The sequence below is a fragment of the Chiloscyllium punctatum genome, chromosome 39 (assembly GCF_047496795.1).
Source record: "Chiloscyllium punctatum isolate Juve2018m chromosome 39, sChiPun1.3, whole genome shotgun sequence".
NCBI lineage: Eukaryota > Metazoa > Chordata > Chondrichthyes > Orectolobiformes > Hemiscylliidae > Chiloscyllium > Chiloscyllium punctatum.
Window position 1 is genome coordinate 47,459,865 of NC_092777.1, and position 18,487 is coordinate 47,478,351.

Sequence of the window (18,487 nt, forward strand, 5' to 3'; positions counted from 1 at the left end):
AAACATTAAAGAGGAAGACTTTGAAGAATTGACTGTATGTAGGTGTAACTTTGTCTTGTCTGGCACCAAACTGTCTATCTCGTTGTATTCTTCTTACAGTTTTTGTAACTGTATAACACGGCCATTTTACAGGACAATTAAAGTCAATCACAAAGTTGAAGGATGGAGTCACATATAGCCACCGTAGGTAAGGACAACAGATTTCCATCACAAAAGGATATTTGAGAATCTGATGAATTTTTACAACAATCCAGTATTTCATGAATAGAATTGATTTCCGTTCCAAATGGATTTAATGAACTAATTTGAACATCCCAACTGCCATAACAGAATTTGAACTTTTATATCTGGACCAGTGGGATTCCCAGTCCAGTAACTAAATTACCAAACTATCCAATATAGCTACTGCCAAGCCCTAAAGCAGTGATATTCTAGTTTCATTTAGGTTCAATTTTTAGTGAGTGTTTTTAAGTCCCTCTTTTGTTCGGACATCCAAAGTTCAAGAGGGGTGACAAGTTCCCAGATTCCCTCTGACAGTAATCCAAATACGCTCGGTGTGTTCATATCATAATGCAAGGCTAGAAATCCCATCCCCATGACTCTTCAAGTCACGACATGCTGGCTTATAAAATGTAGAGCTCCACATTGATGCGTCCAGTGTTATTTAATACCCAAATTAACATTCGCAGATTCCCTTTAAGCCTGTAATCCTACTCACTATTATGCTCCAGCAAGCACATGGTGCCACCTCCTCAACTGTGTATAAAATAATTGTACTGAAATACAAGCTACCAAGAATATTACTGCAGGTGGTGAGCTGATAATATAGATGCCAGAGCACATAATCCGATTTCCAAGCACTCAGACCTCAAATCTCCAAGTCAGTTAAACTTTCCTATAACAAGAAAAGACATGCCAAAGAATGACTAGAATGCTCCCAGATCTGCAGCATTGACCCTGTTAGAAATAAAATGAATTTTCTCTAAATAAAAAGAAAGGTGATACAGTAGAGAGCCTCACTCACGATGAAGGGGTTTGATAGGGAAGATGTAAATAATAAACCTCTACTTTGGGTTCACATTGTTCATGTGACCTATTGTGAGATCATTATTTGGAACAAAAAGGGCTTACCGTGTTGCTAAGCAGCGATGTTATTAATCCTAAGCATGAAGGCAAGATTGAGAGGCTGAGGAAATATGAAGATCACCCATCAAGAGTCTGGGACAGGAGGTCTGGTCACTGTTTATAGCAATAGAGTGACTGTACAGCTTACATGGACCACATAACCACGATAACGGAAGCATTTGAAGAGATTGCTGCTTCACACCTATCTTTCTGGTTCCACATCGTCTGATCTCCATTTTGTGTATTTCAAAAAGTATTATAATTTATTGTCAGTGTGCATGGAATGTAGACATTTAAAGATAGTCTTCAAGAAAAATACTGCTTGCTGTAGTCATATTGCAATTGTGAAGCATGGTTCCTGACTTATTGTAGAGGATGGTGAACTGATTAATAATGAAGCACGTAGAATCACATTGGAGCAGGTGAATCAGCCTCTAGGAGTCTCCAAACCACCCAGGAAAGTTCACTCATGGCAGCAACAAATCAGAGAAAAGTAACCAATAGACAAATGGAAGGAAATACTAAGTAGCTGCTCCTCCAAACAAAGGCTGGTTCACTCCCATGCTTGCTGCTGATTGGTCAAATGATTGAGGGAGGGAGGGGGTGGAGATGATCTGTGATTGGAGGAACAGTGGGCAGCTCAGTAGCTAAGAAGGGGATGTGGAGCTGGAAAGGCACAAAGCCATAGACAAGAGGCCAGAGGCCGCAGAGTCTGATGCTGTTTTACTGACTCTGGGGGCCATGGCTGAGAGCAGCCTATGTCTCTAAAGTTTGCAGGGAGAGAGGAGAGCCACCTTTTGACCAGTCGGGGAGCTACAAGAGTGTGAGGGTGGTTCCCTGAATGGCCTTACGCTTGACACAGAGAGCGGAGGGGAGATGGGGCACCGGAAGGGGTCAGACAGGGGTGGAGACAGAGCACCTCTAAGGGGCTGGGAGAGACTGGAAAGTTGCAACAGTGTGTGGGAGGGGTTGCTACTGATGTCAGAGTCTACAGTAACAAAACAAAATAGAACAGTGAAAGGAGGTAAATTTGACAGTGCCAAAATCTAGAGGTCATAAATATAAAACAGATAAATTCATTAAGGAATTCAGAGTGAATTTCCTTATCCAAAAAGAGTAGTTATATTTTGAAATTTACGATCATATCAGGTAGTTGAAGTAAATAGAATAAATACATTTGAGGGGCAACTTGGTAAGCATGTAAATGAGAAAGAAATGTATCGGGTGATATGCAGGGAAGTGTTGAATGGAGTCCAGAGTCATAGAGATGTACTGCCAGAAACAAACCCTTCAGTCCAACTTGTCTGTGCCAACCAGATATCCTAACCTAATCTAGCCCCATTTGCCAGCACATGGCCCATATCCCTCTAAACCCTTCCTATTCATGTACCCATCCAGTTGCCTTTTAAATGCTGCATTGTACCAGCTTCCAACAGTTCCTCTGGCAGCTCATTCCATACACGCACCACCCTCTGTGTGAAAAAGTTGCCTCTTAGGTCGTTTATTTTATATCTTTTCCTTCTCACCCTAAACCTATATGCTCTAGTTCTGGACTCCCCCACCCCAATGAAAAGACTTTGTTTATTTATCCTGTCCATGCCCCTTATGATTTTATAAACCTCTATAATGTCACCCCTCAGCCTCAGAAACTTCAGGGAAAATAGCCACAACCTATTCAGCCTCTCCTTATAGCTCATATCCTGCACCCTGGCAACATCCTTGTAAATCTTTTCTGAGTCCTTTCAAGTTTCACAACATCCTTCCAATAGGAAGGAGACCAGAATGGTACGCAATTTTCAACAGTTTTGTACAGCTGCAACCAATGTTCTGTACAACCACAACATGACCTCCCAACTCCTACACTCAATACTCTGACCGATAAAGGAAAGCATGCCAAATGCCTTCTTCACTATCCCATCTACCTGCAACTCTACTTCCAAGGAAATATGAAGCTGTACTTCAAGGTCTCATTGTTCAGCAACACTTCCCAGGGCCTTACCATTAAGGTGTATAAGTCCTGCTTTGATTTGCTTTTCCAAAATGCAGCAACCTTGTATTTATCTTAATTAAACTCCATCTGCCACTCCTCAGCTCATTGGCCCATCTGATCAAGATCCTGTTGAACTCTAAGGTAATCTTCTTCACTGTCCTCTACACTTCCAATTTTTGTGTCATCTGCAAAATTATTAACTGTACCTCCTATGTTTTCACATCCAAATCATTCATAAAAATTATGAAAAGTAGTGAACCACCAATCCTTGTGGCACTCCACTGGTCACAGGCCTCCAGTCTGAAAAGCAACTCTCTACCACCACCTTCTGTCTTCTAACTTCGAGCCAGTTCTGTATCCAAATGGCTAGTTGTCCATTGTGGGGTAGGAGGAGTCATGTGTGTAACATAAACATTAGTGATATGTTGGGTTAAATGATTAGCTTCTGTGCTGCAAAGTCCATGAGATATTAGTTCTTAGCTATGACACTGCATTATGACATGGTGCTCCATAACATATATGTGTCAGCTGTTTCAAAGAGCAATCAAGCTTCTCGACCCATATCCCCACTTTTTGTTGATAGTGCTACAAGTTCCTCATCTTCAGAGCTCCTTGAACTTTCTCCTGTCCAAGCTGCAGCCACTCAGCAAAGTCTTTAGCACTGGGGTGCAAGACACTAAATGATTCCTGGAAGATTATTCTTGATCCTCGGCACAACTTACTTAACTCAAAGAAAAGTGAAACTAAAGTCACACCAAAGTGAATTCCTTATCTCCATTGGTTTTTGTGATTACTTCTTCATTCTTACTGACTCTTATTAGCAGATACAGTCACATCATAACATTATCTTCTATATTTGTGTTGAGATATAGGGGTAGATGGACATGGAAGCAAAATCAGAAGAATTCAATAGTGTCTTCAAAATTATTAACCCTATTAAACAAAGCCACAACACACAAAAAGCATTAATTTCCTGGATACTACAATTGGGAAAAGACATTAGCCATAAGTTAAGTAAACTCTTTTTCCTTTAAAAATAACTAATATAACTTCTAGCCCCAGCCCTTATCCATTGTTTCCTATGCAAGCTGCATTCTGATCCATCTCTGCAAGAACATCTTGACCTTCCGTTCACAAACTTAAATGACAGCATTTGAGGTGGCTCAGTGGTTAGCACTGCTGACTCACGCGCCAGGAACCCAGTTCAATTCCACCCTCGGGTAACGGTTTGTGTGGAGTTTGCACATCCTCCCAGTGTCTGTGTGGGTCTCCTCCCGGTGTTCCAGCCTCTTCCCATAGTTCAAGGATGTGCAGGATAAGTGGGTTGGCTGTGCTAAACCGTCCATAGTGTCGAGTGATGTGTAGGCTCAGTAGATTTGCCATGGGAAATGCGGGGGTAAGATGGAGGTGGGACTGGGTCTGGATGGGATTCTCTTTGGGGGGGGGCGGTGCTGACTCGATGGGTCAAACTGCCTGCTTCCACACTGTAGGGATTCTAATAATAACAGGCGAGATCAGAAATTCATCACATGTTAAACAGATGCAAGATTTTTTCTCACCACTCAGTGGCGCAACATGTTATCTCCATGTCTCCTCCAATAGGTTATGGTGCTTTCTGAGAAAGAAGCATGATCTTAACAAACAACATAAAGTGCTGGCTTTGCTGGCAGCAATGCTGTAAGATAGATGCGAATTCTGTGCTGTTCCCTACAACTCTTTCAGAGTCATTTACTTTCAAACAACGTGTGCCTTTTGCACATCAAAGGAATCGTGACTGCACATACAGAGTGGGAAGGAGATGACAGCAGAATACACGATGATTCATAAGAAAAGCTGGGAAAAGAGATAAAAGTAACAATTTGAAGTACAGCACTTGTGATAGACAAGGATGTGCTTAAGACTAGCATTTAGGGAGGCGGGCAAAATCCACAGCCGATTTCTGGGATCCAGAAAAATCTGAACCCATGTTGGAGGTCAAATGAGGTGCAATTGAGGGAATACTATGAGCAGAAGCATATGTCAGCTATAGACAGGATAGATCGAGTGAATCCTTAGAAGAGTATAAAGAAAGTAGGAGTATACTTAAGAGGGAAATCAGGAGGGCAAAACGGGGACATGAGATAGCTTTGGCAAATAGAATTAAGGAGAATCCAAAAGGCTGTTTACAAATATTTTAAGGACAAAAGGGTAACTAGGGAGAGAATAGGGCCCCTCAAAGATCAGAAAGGCAGCCTTTGTGTGGAGCCACAGAAAATGGGGGAGATACTAAATGAATATTTTGCATCAGTATTTACAGTGGAAAAGGATATGGAAGATATAGACTGTAGGGAAAAAGATGGTGACATCTTGCAAGATGTCCAGATTACAGAGGAGGAAGTACTGGGTGTCTTGAAACGGTTAAAGGTGGATAAATCCCCAGGACCTGATCAGGTGTACCTGAGAACTCTGTAGGAAGCTAGAGAAGTGATTGCTGGGTCTCTTGCTGAGATATTTGTATCATTGATAGTCACAGGCGAGGTACCGGAAGACTGGAGGTTGGCTAACGGGTGCCACAGTTTAAGAAGGGCGGTAAAGACAAGCCAGGGAACTATAGAATGGTGAGCTTGACCTTGGTGGTGGGCAAATTGTTGGAGTGAATCCTGGGGGACAGGATGTACATGTATTTGGAAAGGCAAGGACTGATTCGAGATAGTCAACATGGTTTTGTGTGTGGGAAATCATGTCTCACAAACTTGATTGAGCTTTTTGAAGAAGTAACAAAGAAGATTGATGAGGGCAGAGGGGTAGATGTGATCTATATGAACTTCAGTAAGGCATTCGACAAGGTTCCCCATGGGAGACTGATTAGCAAGGTTAGATCTCATGGAATACAGGGAGAACTAGCCATTTGGATACAGAACTGACTCAAAGGTAGACGACAGAGGGTGGTGGTGGAGGGTTTTTTTCAGACTGGAGGCCTGTGACCAGTGGAGTGCCACAAGGATCGGTGCTGGGCCCTCTACGTTTTGTCATTTACATAAATGATTTGGATGTGAGCATAAGAGGTACAGTTAGTAAGTTTGCAGATGACACCAAAATTGGAGGTGTAGTGGACAGCAAAGAGGGTTACCTCAGATTACAACAAGATCTTGACCAGATGGGCCAATGGACTGAGAAGTGGCAGATGGAGTTTAATTCAGATAAATGCGAGGTGCTGCATTTTGGGAAAACAAATCTTAGCAGAACTTATACACTTAATAGTAAGGTCCTAGGGAGTGTTGCTGAACAAAGAGACCTTGGAGTGCAGGTTCATATCTCCTTGAAAGTGGAGTCTTAGGTACATAGGATAGTGAAGAAGGTGTTTGGTATGCTTTCCTTTATTGGTCAGAGTATTGAGTACAGGAGTTGGGAGGTCATGTTGCGGCTGTACAGGACATTGGTTAGGCCACTGTTGGAATATTGCATGCAATTCTGGTCTCCTCCCTATCGGAAAGATGTTGTGAAACTTGAAAGGGTTCAGAAAAGATTTACAAGGGTTGGAGGATCTGAGCTACAGGGAGAGGCTGAACAGGCTGGGGCTGTTTTCCCTGGAGCGTCAGAGGCTGAGGGGTGACCTTATAGAGGTTTACAAAATTATGAGAGGCATGGATAGGATAAATAGACAAAGTCTTTTCCCTGGGGTCGGGGAGTCCAGAACTTGAAGGCACAGGTTTAGGTTGAGAGGGGAAAGATATAAAAGAGACCTAAGGCGCAACTTTTTCACACAGAGTGTGGTAGGTGTATGGAATGAGCTGTCAGAGGATGTGGCGGAGGCTGGTACAATTGCAACATTTAAGAGGCATTTGGATGGGTATATGAATAGGAAGGGTTTGGAGGGATATGTGGCAGGGCCGGCAGGTGGGGCTAGATTGGGTTGGGATATCTGGTTGGCGTGGACGGGTTGGACCGAAGGGTCTATTTCCATGCTGTACATCTCTATGACCAATTAGAATGGCCCTCTGGACCCAAGGCAAGTTGGAGAATAAAAGAATCCATGTTCTTTGTGAACTGAGCTGGCTGCTCACTGAAACCCAGTCTGGGTTCTGCCATTCAATTCCTGAACGAATTATAGCCTTGGTTCAAACATTGACAAAGAGCAGAATTCAAAGATGAGGTGACATCAAGGCCGCACTTGACCAAGTGTGGCATCAAGCAGCCTGATCAAAACTAGAATGAATGGGTTTTAGGGGGAAATCTCTGCTGGTTGGAGTTGTATCTGGCACACAGGAAGAGTGTTGTTCTTGTTGGAGGTCAGTCATCTCAGGTCCATGACATCTCTGCATCTCAGGTTTGTGTTCTGGTGTCCTAGGCCCAACCATCTTCAGTAACTTCAACAATGACATTCCTACCATCACAAGATCAGAACTGGGATTGTTCGCCAATGATTGTTCAATGTTCAGTATCATTCGCAACTCCTCAGATACTAAGCAGTCCATGTTCCAAAGCACATGACCTGGAGAACATCCAGGCATGGGCTGAAAACTGGCAAGCAACTTTCACGCCACACAAATGCCAGGCAATAACCATCTCCAAGAAGAGACAATCTAACCACTGCCCCTTGACAGTCAATGGCATTACCATCACTGAATTCTGCATTATCAACATCCCGGGGGGGATAGGATTGTCCAGATACCCAACTAGATTCACCCATAAACACAGTGGCTACAAAAGCAGGTCAGAGGCTGGGAATACTGCATTAAGTAACTCACCTCCTGACTCCCAAAGCCTGTCCATCATCTACAAGGCACATGTCAGGAGGAGTGCAGCTCCAATAACACTCAAGAAGCTTGACACTTTTCAGGATAAAGCAGCCCCTTTAATTGACACCACATCAAGAACATCCACTCCCTCCACCACCAATTCTCAGTAGCAACAGTATGTTGTATCTACAAGATGCACGAAACAAAATCACGAAAGATCCTTAGATAGCACCTTCCAAACCCCATGATCACTTCCATCTGGAAGGACACACAGCAGATACATGGGAACCATCTGCAAGTTCCTCTCCAAGCCAGTCACCATCCTGACTTGGAAATATATCACCATTCTTACACTTTCGCCAAGTCAAAATCCTGAAATTCCCTCCCAACACATTGTGTGTTTACCTTCTGCACATAGACTGCAGCTGTTCAAGAAGACAGCTCACCACCACCTTCTAAAGGACAACCAGGGATGGGCAATAAATGCCTAGGTCCTGGGCCTCCTCCACCGCCGCTCCCTCACCACCTGATGCCAGGAGGAAGAACGCCTCATCTTCCACCTCAGAACACTTCAACCCCAGGGCATCAATGTGGATTTCACAGTTTCCTCATTTCCCTCCCCCCACCTTACCTCAGTTCCAACCTTCCAGCTCATGACCTGTCCTACCTGCCAATCTTCCTTCCCACCTCTCCGCTCCACTCTCTTCTCTGACCTATCACCTCCATCCCCACCCCCATTCACCTATTGTACTCATTGCTACCTTCTCCCCAGCCCCATCACCCCCCCTCCCCAATTTATCTCTCGACCCTGGAGTCTTCCTGCCTCTATTCCTGATGAAGGGCTTTTGCCCAAAACGTCGATTTTCCTGCTCCTCGGATGCTGCCTGACCTGCTGTGCTTTTCCAGCACCTCTCTGATCTGAACTCTGGTTTCCAGCATCTGCAGTCCTCACTTTTGCCTAATAAATGCTGGCCCAGTCAGTGACACCTGCAGCCCACAAGTGAATAAAAATGATGAACTATAATATATTAGCAATATCTTTTCCAGCCTAGAAGGATCGGTGGTATGGAAATTGAAGGTGCTGCTGACATTGATAATCATGAACATGTGGACCTTACCCTACTCTGAAGCTGCTGGTCCAGGCTGTGACATTGCTGTCAGCTGAGATTTACTGCTCTCAGTTGAGGTGCAGTTTGACAAGTTCTCTTTGAAGACTCTTGGTGAATACAGCTTCCTGTTCTGAGCCCTCCTCTCCTTCTAACTCGAAGAGAAGCTGGTCTTATCGACTACCTCTACTCCATTTTGTCAGGTTGCTGCCTCCCAACAGGAGATAAGACCATAAGAAGTAGGAGCAGAAATTAGGCCATTCAGCCCATCGTGTCTGCTCCATCATTCAATCATGCCTGATAAGTTTCTCAATCCCATTCTCCCCATAACCCTTGATCCCCTTGATATTTAAGAACCTATCTATCTCACATATTCAATGGCCTGGCCTCCATTGTCTTGTGTGGGAATGAATTCCACAGATTCACCACTTTCTGGCTGAAGAGGTTTCACTTTATCTTCCTTCTAAAAGACCTTCCCTTTACTCTAAAGCTATGACCTTGGGTCCTAGTCTCTCCTACCAATGGAAACATTTTCCCAACATCTACTCAGGCCATTCAGTATTCTATATGTTTCAATTAGATCCCTCTCCTCCTTTTAAACTCCATAGAGTATAAACCCAGAGTCCTCAATTGCCTTATGCGTTAAGCTTTTCATTCCTGTGACCATTCTCGTGAAGCTCCTCCGAACACACTCCAGGGCCAGTGCACTCTTCCTCAGATATGGGACCCAAAACCACACACAATACTTCAAATGTGGTCTGACCAGATGCAGCAGTAAGCCCTGTGATTTCAAACACACTGACTGCACCACTCCCCTGTGGTAGTCTCAACTTCCAGCAACACCTTCAACACTTTTATCAACTCTCGCAGCAAGAAGGTAGTTTAAGGCACCTGACCTCTAAGTTGAATGGTGATTCCTTTATATCGTGCCATTGTGGGAGTCCCTCAAGTAGCTGAACACAAGTTACATTGTGTGTTATTAAGGAAAAGTGTCAGCAGGAGTAAGTACAGTTCAAAATGTCTGATCAGGCATCAAGCTAGTGTTAGACACTGATTGGAGTCTTGATCTGCCTTCTCCGTGACGTACACATTAATAGCCACACTTGCACCATGTGCAATATACCAATCAGTGCAGGCCACACAGATATTATTGGAGGAAGGTCTCCATCCTTTTTTGGCTCAGAGGGCTTCTTTAACACTGGAACTACCAGTGCTAGAGCTCAAATTTGCAATTCATTAGTGATGAAGTGACGCCAAACGTCAGATGTGCAAACCTAAAAATTATGGAAGGAAAGAAAAGAATAAGAATATGCTGAGATCCACATTTTAAAGACTTGAAAAGCTAAGAGTAGGAAGTCTACTTTAATTTTGACTCCAATTATGTAACAGCAGCAAGTAAGCTTAAAAAGTAGTTTAGATGGGGCTACTTTGAAAGGTTTCCTGTGAAACATGATAAGGTACTAAATAAATATCTGATATTTTCAACTCAGTGAGAATGAAAGAAGCTAATAAAGTATACATGGTAATAACACGGGATCTGGCGAATGTTACAGTCCGATTCTGTGACTTATTGATGGCGATTGGAAATGTTCCCTTTGTAAATGCATGCTTGGCTGGATAAATTATGATACAATGGATTCCTGTATGTCTCAAGGATTACTTGGCACTGGAATAGGCACTCACTGTTCCCTACAAGGATGCAGAGTAATACTGATTAAACTGCACTTGTCAGTCTTCAAAAAAATGAACAAAGTACTTATTCTAAGCAGTCGGTGACCAAACAGTCCTCCTTTCCACGATATCACTTCCTATGGCGCAGTGTCCATTTTGTTTTTGTGAAGATTTGAGGTGTTTACCATGTTTAAGGCACTTTAGAAACCCAAGGTACTGCAGCAAATGTGAGCAGAGGTCACAAATAAGCATTATTCTGTGGCAGGCCTGTCTCAAAGCTGATTTGCCTTCTGAACTGAACAACTTCCAAGATTTCTTTATGAAACACCCCGGTGACGTTTTTGGTTGCTGCTCTGACTTATCCTCTCCATGACTATGACAGCCCGATGCTCAGCAAGTGACAGAAGCCAGTTGAAATGATTGATACGGATTAGAGTTAGTCTTTGGAGAAGCTCCAACCCCATTTGTTGTCTGTAAAGGGGAATTCTGGTTAGAGGAAACACAGCCTGGATTTGTCCTGGATTGTGGCTATGATGCTGCCGAGAATTACTCTGAACTGACAGCTAGTCCTAAACTGAATGCCTGAACTGATTCCACTCTTACACGGAGACAAAAAAACTGCAGATGCTGAAATCCAAAATAGACAGGCAGGAGGCTGGAAGAACACAGCAAGCCAGGCAGCATCAGGATGTGGAGAAGTCAGCTTTCCAGGTGTAACCCTTTCTCAGGACTGGGGGTGGGTGGATGGGGAGCTGCAGATAAAGGGGTGGGGGGGGGCAGGGTGGTGAAGTGGGGATAGGTGAAGACTGATAGAGGGTACAATCTGATTGGTCAATGGGAGGAATGGGCCCAGTTGGTGGCAGGGAGGAGTGGAAGGGATGGGAAGGGAGGTTATTTGAAATTGGAGAACTCAATGTTGAGTCCTTCGGGCTGTAGGCTGCCAGGCAGAAGACGAGGTGTTGTTCCTCCAATCTGCAATGTGGTTCATTGTGGCAAGGGAGGAGGCCAAGGATGGTCATTTCGGAAAGGGAGTGGTTGGGGGGGATTGAAATGGACAGTCAGCCCCTGCAGACCCGACTACAATGCTTGGTGAACAGTTCCCTAACTTTACGTTCAGTGTCCCCGATGCATTGGGAGACCTTTTGCAGTAAACTAGGTTGGAGGAGAGGCAGGTAAACTTCCGTCTAACCTGGAAGGACTGTTTGGGGCCCGGATGGAGGTAAGAGGGTGCTGTACCAGCAGGTTTTGCATCTTTTCCAGTTGCAGGGGGTTCGTGAAGGATGGTGGGGAGAGCAGCACAAATCAAGGACTGTCGAAGGGAATGGTCCTTATGGAAGGCCGAGAGGGGTGAGGAGGGGAAGATGTACTTGGTGGTGGGGTCTAGTTGGAGTTGGCGGGAGTGTTTAAGGATGATGGTTTGGATGTGAAGACTGGTGGGATGTTAGGGGAGGACAAGGGATACTCTGTCTTTATTACATGGGGGGGGGGATGGTTTACAGCAGTGCAACAGGGGATGGAGGTGGTGCAGCAGAAGGCTGTCTGGATGACATGGGGACAAAAAGCACGTTGTTTGAAATAGGTGGACATCTGGGATTCTTGCAAGTGGAATGTCTCCTTGTCTGAGCAGATGTGGGGGAGGCAGAGGAGTTGGGAGAATGGGATGGAGTTCTTGCAGGATACTGGGTGGGAGGAGGTGTAGTCCAGGTAGTTACTGGAGTCTGTGGGTTTGTAGTAAATGTCCGTCTGGAGACTGTCGCTGGAGATGGAAACAGAGAGGTCAAGAAAGGGGAGGGAGGTGTCCGAGATGGACCAAGTGAATTTGAGGGTGGAAAGGAAGTTGTGGGCGAAGTCGATGAACTGCTCCAGTTCAGCCTGGGTACATGACGCTGCACCGATGCAGTCATTGATGTAATGATGGAAGAGTTGGCACACAGTGCCTGTGCAGGTACTGAAGAGGGACTGTTCAATATAGCCAAAAAAAAAGCCGGCATAACCGGAGCTCACACAGGTGCCCATGGCCACCCCCTTGATTTGGAGGAAATGGGAGGAGTTTAAAGGAAAGGTTATTGAGGGTGAGGACCAATTGGGCGAGGCGGAGGAGAGTACTGGTGGAGGCGGACTGGTTGGGTCTGTTGGAGAAGAAGTAGTGGAGGGCCTGGGTCTATCCCCTTTGCATCTATCCTGTGACCCTTCTATTTCTCAATTACATGCCTTGTACATATAAGACATCACTTTACATGCAAGGACACACTTTGACAGAAGGAGTTAGTGCATGTCTTTGGGAACAAAACATTGTGGGAAGCAAGCATCTGAGAGCAGCTGAGTCATTAAATAAGGGATAGTTTGCTAATGAACGTAAACTGCTTGGATTTTCGTGTTAGCACTACATCTAGGTTCATAGCGTCAATGCAAAAGGACTCTGTTTTCACAGAACGGGGTCTGGCTTAGTAGGCAATCTGGATCTCTGTATTATATGGAGTCACAGTGGCTCTTTACATATATCTTGTTAAACTGGTCCCCTTATCCCAGTGCAAGAATTGCAGGACCACTTAATGACTCAGAGATGCATTTAGATCCACAGTCTTCCAATAACTGTTGCAACCACTGCTAAGGAATGTTACTCCACCCATGTGTGATATTTTAATGCTTTATTATCATTTTACTTCAGAAGCAATGGTGCAGCAGCAGATGATGACATGTATGACAGCACCTCACCTCATAATCTGCATTTAAAGGGCCAATTTAAAGACACAATTCAGTAGAAATACAACCTTAAACAAAAAAAAAGAAAGAAATTGGTTTCATGATAGATTCAGGGTAGTCAAAGGCTATCACAGTTTAACACATGGAATGCTGGGGCCAACGAGAAATCAGAGAGGGATACTCTGCACTATCAACAGGAGGAAGAAACCAGCTAAGAATCCAAAGATGTTTTAGGACTTGCATCTCCTACAACTCCAAACCATGCAATGCATCACAACCTTGTGAACAACCTGGTTGCGTTCTGAAGGTAACCTCCAGATTCATCCATGATACCCGAAACATATCTTCAGCATGCTGACGACATCTTTAGTCACTGGAATGCCATTGCATTTCATTCACATTTTTTACTTTGACAGGTATTGCTGGCCAGGCTTGAAGTGGGTCTCTCTCATCTCCTAGTGACATCTTCAATGAGGTTCAGGAAGGTAAACTGTCACAGGAGGGAAAACATCACGACAGCTCCATAGAACCATTGTCCATACTTGTACCAACATCTTGTGGTTGCACTCAGCTACACAGTAATGGAGCAGAAGCCCATGCAGTGGGTACATATTTCTAGCTGACCTACAGGAACATAGATTTGTGTGTGCAATTCACATCTCCCTGTGAGAAACCTACCAGCAACACATTTTTTACTTCTTGCAAATTCTGATTGATGTCATCACAGACAAATTCACATAATTACTGATCCTGAAAAATGACCCATCAGTCATTTGTCATTTGTTGTGAATGAAACTGGGAAATCCTGGATATCCAGCAGAGTCCAGGAATGATCTAGAGGCAAAAAGGTCGAAGACAGTGATCATGTTAACCATCGTTTTTAACACGTGGGCATCAGGTCAAGTGGGGATCAGGTTTATTTCTTAGAAGATACAGATATCTGTCACCTACCTGACTCAATAGCCTTGAACTCCTGAGGTCAGAAGTCACACAATGCCAGGTTATAGTCCAACAGGTTTAATTTAAAATCACAAACTTTCAAAGCACTGCCCCTTCATCAGATCACTTCACTTTAGGTTGGATTATAACCTGGTGTCGTGTGACTTCTGACCTTATCCACCCCAGTCTAACACCAACACCTCTACATCATTGAACTCCTGAAACACGGCTGCTCTGATATGTCAAGGTAGCTCATCCTCTGGCCATATGCCATGTTATTCTTCCTAGGAGCTGCAGACCACTGCTGCTTCCAATTCTGTTCTCCAGCAATAAGTCACTGATTAGCAGGCTGCTGATAGCAGCTAAATATCAGCATGAGTACTATTTACATTGTTCCTGCTGAGGTTGGATCTAAGACTGCCTTCCCACCATGATGGGATTGAGAAAAACTCCAAAGAAAGTAAACCCTCAGCAGAAGCACAGTGAACAAAGCCTTTCCAAATAATAGGCAGGAACTCTGTATGTGTCTTTATTGCAGTCTTTACATCAGTTTTAATCAGATGCTTCAATTGCCAGTGTGTCTGACCCTTGCTTTTACTAGTGGCTTTTATAAAGCCCAGGAAAATTGGAGATGGGACTTTGAACTTGGGAAAGTTTGCTGCAATACTGCTCCAACTTAACACTTAGAATCAGTCAATTTGTTGGAGGGAGATACGGTCTGACTAATTTAATTGCCTTTTGAATAGTTGACTAACTGTCTTGATGAGGGGTAGTGCAGTTATGTGGTTTACATGGATTTGGGTAAGGCCTTTGACAAGGAACCACATGAAGGCTGGTCCAAACGGTAAGAGCCTATGGGATCCAAGGCAAGTTGGCAAATGATGGTAGCGGAGGGTGGGTTTTGTGATTGGAAGCCTGTGTTCAACAGTGCATCACAGTGATCAGTGCTGGAACTCTTGATGTTTGCAATGTGCATTAATGGCTTGGATGTGAATGTAGAAGGTATAACTAGCAAGATTGCAGATGACACAAAAATTGGTGGTGTTGTTGAGTGTTGTTTGCTATAGCTATTGATCAGCCGGTAATTTGGGCAGAACAATGGAGGTCAGCTCTGATAAGTGCACGCTGATGCATTTGGAAAGTCTAATAAAGGAAGGATTTACACATGAATGGTAAGTCATGAGGGAATATTGAGGAACAAAGGGACCTTAGTGTACAAGTCCATGGATCCATGAAGGTGTCAGCACAGATATACAGGATGGTGAAGAAGGCATACAGGATGCTTGCCTTCATTAGGGACACAATATAAAAACAAGCAAGTCTTGTTGTAAATTCATAGAGCATCCGTTAGGCCACAGAATGAATACTCTGTGCGGTTCTGGTTGTCACACTATCAGAGGGAAGAGATTGCACTGGTGAAGGTGCAGAGGAGATTCATCAGGATGTTGCTGGAAATGAAAAGTTTCAGTTATGAGGAGAGACTGGATAGGTGGGCTTGTTTTCCCTGGAGCGAATGTGTTGGAGGAGGAATGTAATTGAGGTTTACAAGATTATGGGAGGTATATATAGGGCAGATCATGAGAATCTCTCTCTCCCACTGCAGACATTTCTGCAACTTAAACTTATGCCCTTTGGTTTAAGACTAAGTTGCTTAGAGGAAGTCTGAGGAAAAGGTTTTTTCACCCAGAAACTGGTAGAAATACAGAAGATGCTGCCTGAGGATGCAATGGAGGCAATTGCTCTCACAATACTTAGGAAGCAACTCAATGAATATTTAAAATGTATGGATAAAATAGATTATGGACCAAGTACAGGTTAATAGGATTTGTGTAGTTTGGTGTTTGGTGGTTGGCATATCTTTGAGAGCTGAAGGGCATGTTGCTATGCTGGAGGACTATGATTCTAATAAGCAATACCTCTCCCAAAGGGGCTTCATATAAGCAGTCTAACACGCTAAAGTCAAAATGTGAAAGTTGGTGGTCGGAGTGAGGTTCCTGTGCACTTACATTTTTAATGGTACTTGCTCCAACCTGCACACAAACCCATTTATCAGATTGAACTTTTCTCCACAAAGCAAGGTTTTGATGACCTACAATGTCATCAGGCTAAGGGAACTGGGTTTATTTACACTATCAGCTGCATGCAGCTTAACCTCACCTATATTGGGCAAAAATGCTGCTTAGTTGAGTCACCTCTCACTGATAACAGAAGAGATAAATGGGACTCTTTACTTCTCAGCAAAAAGCCAGAGTTTGAAAGTTAAATTTTGTCAGCATTTTACTACTTTCCTGCTTTCACTTTCAACATCTCCAAAAAGCATTTCTATCATATGCATTTTTTATTCTAAACTCAAAAAAACTGAAACTTTGGAATTTAGATGGTCAATTGTCCTAATGTCTGGTACATGCTGAAGTGGGTTAATAAATATGTACAGTTAAGTTCAGCTCCAATCTCCTGCCATTGCAAATATTGTCCTGTAATTTTCAAAATTGCTCAGGATTATTTCGCTTATATACATTTTCTTTGTCTGTTTGATAAAGGTGCTAGCTGGGATGGCAATGGTGACTCAGTGGTTTGCACTGCTGCCTCACAGTGCCCAGGACCCATGTTCAATTCCACCCTGTGGCAACTGTTTTTGAGGAGTTTGCACATTGTCCCCGTCTTCGCACGGGTTTCCTCCCACAGTCCAAAGATGTGCAGGTTAGGTGGATTGGCCATGCTAAATTGCCCATAGTGTCCAGGCTAGGTAGATTAGCCATGGGAAATGCAGGGTTACAGGGATAGTGTGGAGGGGGAGTGGGTCTAGATGGGATGCTCTTTGAAGGTTCAGTATGGACTCGATGGGCCAAATGGCCTGCTTCCACACTGTAGGGATTCTATGATGACTGGGTGCTTGGGGTGGATTAAACTTTGCCCTTTCTTGTCAAATGAGAATTTGGCCAAGATTAAAACACTGAAGTTGCCGGTGTAAAATCTGTACAAGAGTACTGCTGATCTTCTAATTTTACAATTTGGTGTGTTTTAGAAGCTGAATAGCTAAAGGTGTATTGTACACGTGGACATCTTTCAGATTGGCTCATCATGCCTGCTGTTGTGCTTCTTAAAACAGAAAGAGTTCAATTCCATTGGTTATGACCATAATGAAATGCACTAACCAAATTAAAACACAATGCTCTCTCCTTCATGTTATTTCACATCGGTGAAACACTTTCAGGCACTTATTGCTTTCATTGTACAATAAATTTACATTTCTGTAGAGAAGCTACATTTTTTAAGAACCTGTTTGTCATATGAGAGTGAATTATGCATAAAATGCTGCTGTGCCACAAATAAATCTAAAATTGCTATTTTATATACTACAAAGATTAGACATTTACAGGAGGTTGCTCAAACGAAAGTCTAGATTAAAAAGGTAGTAGTATTCCATTGTCAAATGTTCATAATTTTAAAAGAACTGTGACTCACTGCATTTGTAGATTTCTTCCAAGCTGTCCACCGAAGTCAATGAAAATAGTTTATAACCAGAGATAGTACCAACTGCCAGGGATCTGCAAATCAAACAAGAAAATAAGTATCAATATAATACATAACTTGAGCCGGACTTCTCATTTTCTGTCCGTTACAGTCTTCCTTACTCAACGGAAGTGTTGACTTTTGCATTGTTTTCTTTAGGAAAGGCCAATCAGTCTTTCTGGCTAAGAATGCAGGTAACAAATGGGGAGATCCTCATTCACTCCCATAGCATTTTAGCAACAGAATAGGTACCGACACTATTTCATATCACCTCCTATTGGTTCTTTCATAAACCATATCTAATGCTAATATTCTCCGTGATCAATGATGAATCCGTAACACTTTCAAGGCCAACATTAATGCATATTTGATAATGGTACAACTTGTACCAGGTTTCATGCAGACCCAGTACTGGTACTCTTCATACCATGGTTGATACAGATTTAATCATAGAATCATAGAATCCCTACAGTGTGAAAGCAGGCCATTTGGCCCATCAAATCCACACCAACCCTCTGAAGAGCATCCCACACAGATCCACCCTCTACACTATACCTGCATTTCCCATGGCTAATCCACCTAACCTGCACATTTTTAGATAATATGAGCAATTTAGCATGGCCAATCCACCTAACCTGCACATCTTTGGATACTATGAGCAATTTAGCATGGCCAATCCACCTAACCTGCACATCTTTGGACTGTCAGAGGAAAGCCACATA

At 43.4% G+C, this 18,487-nt stretch overlaps 1 protein-coding gene across 5 annotated transcripts in view; it reads right to left on the minus strand.

Annotated features, from left to right (window-relative positions):
• The window catches only part of wipi1 (WD repeat domain, phosphoinositide interacting 1), a 96,790-nt gene that overhangs the window by 65,311 nt on the left and 12,992 nt on the right, over nt 1-18,487 (minus strand). For all 5 annotated transcript variants that reach the window (XM_072558628.1, XM_072558631.1, XM_072558626.1 and 2 more), the window contains exon 2: nt 17,718-17,800. In XM_072558628.1, coding sequence (XP_072414729.1) covers nt 17,718-17,800 — 83 coding nt within the window. The remainder of the gene's footprint in view (nt 1-17,717; nt 17,801-18,487) is intronic.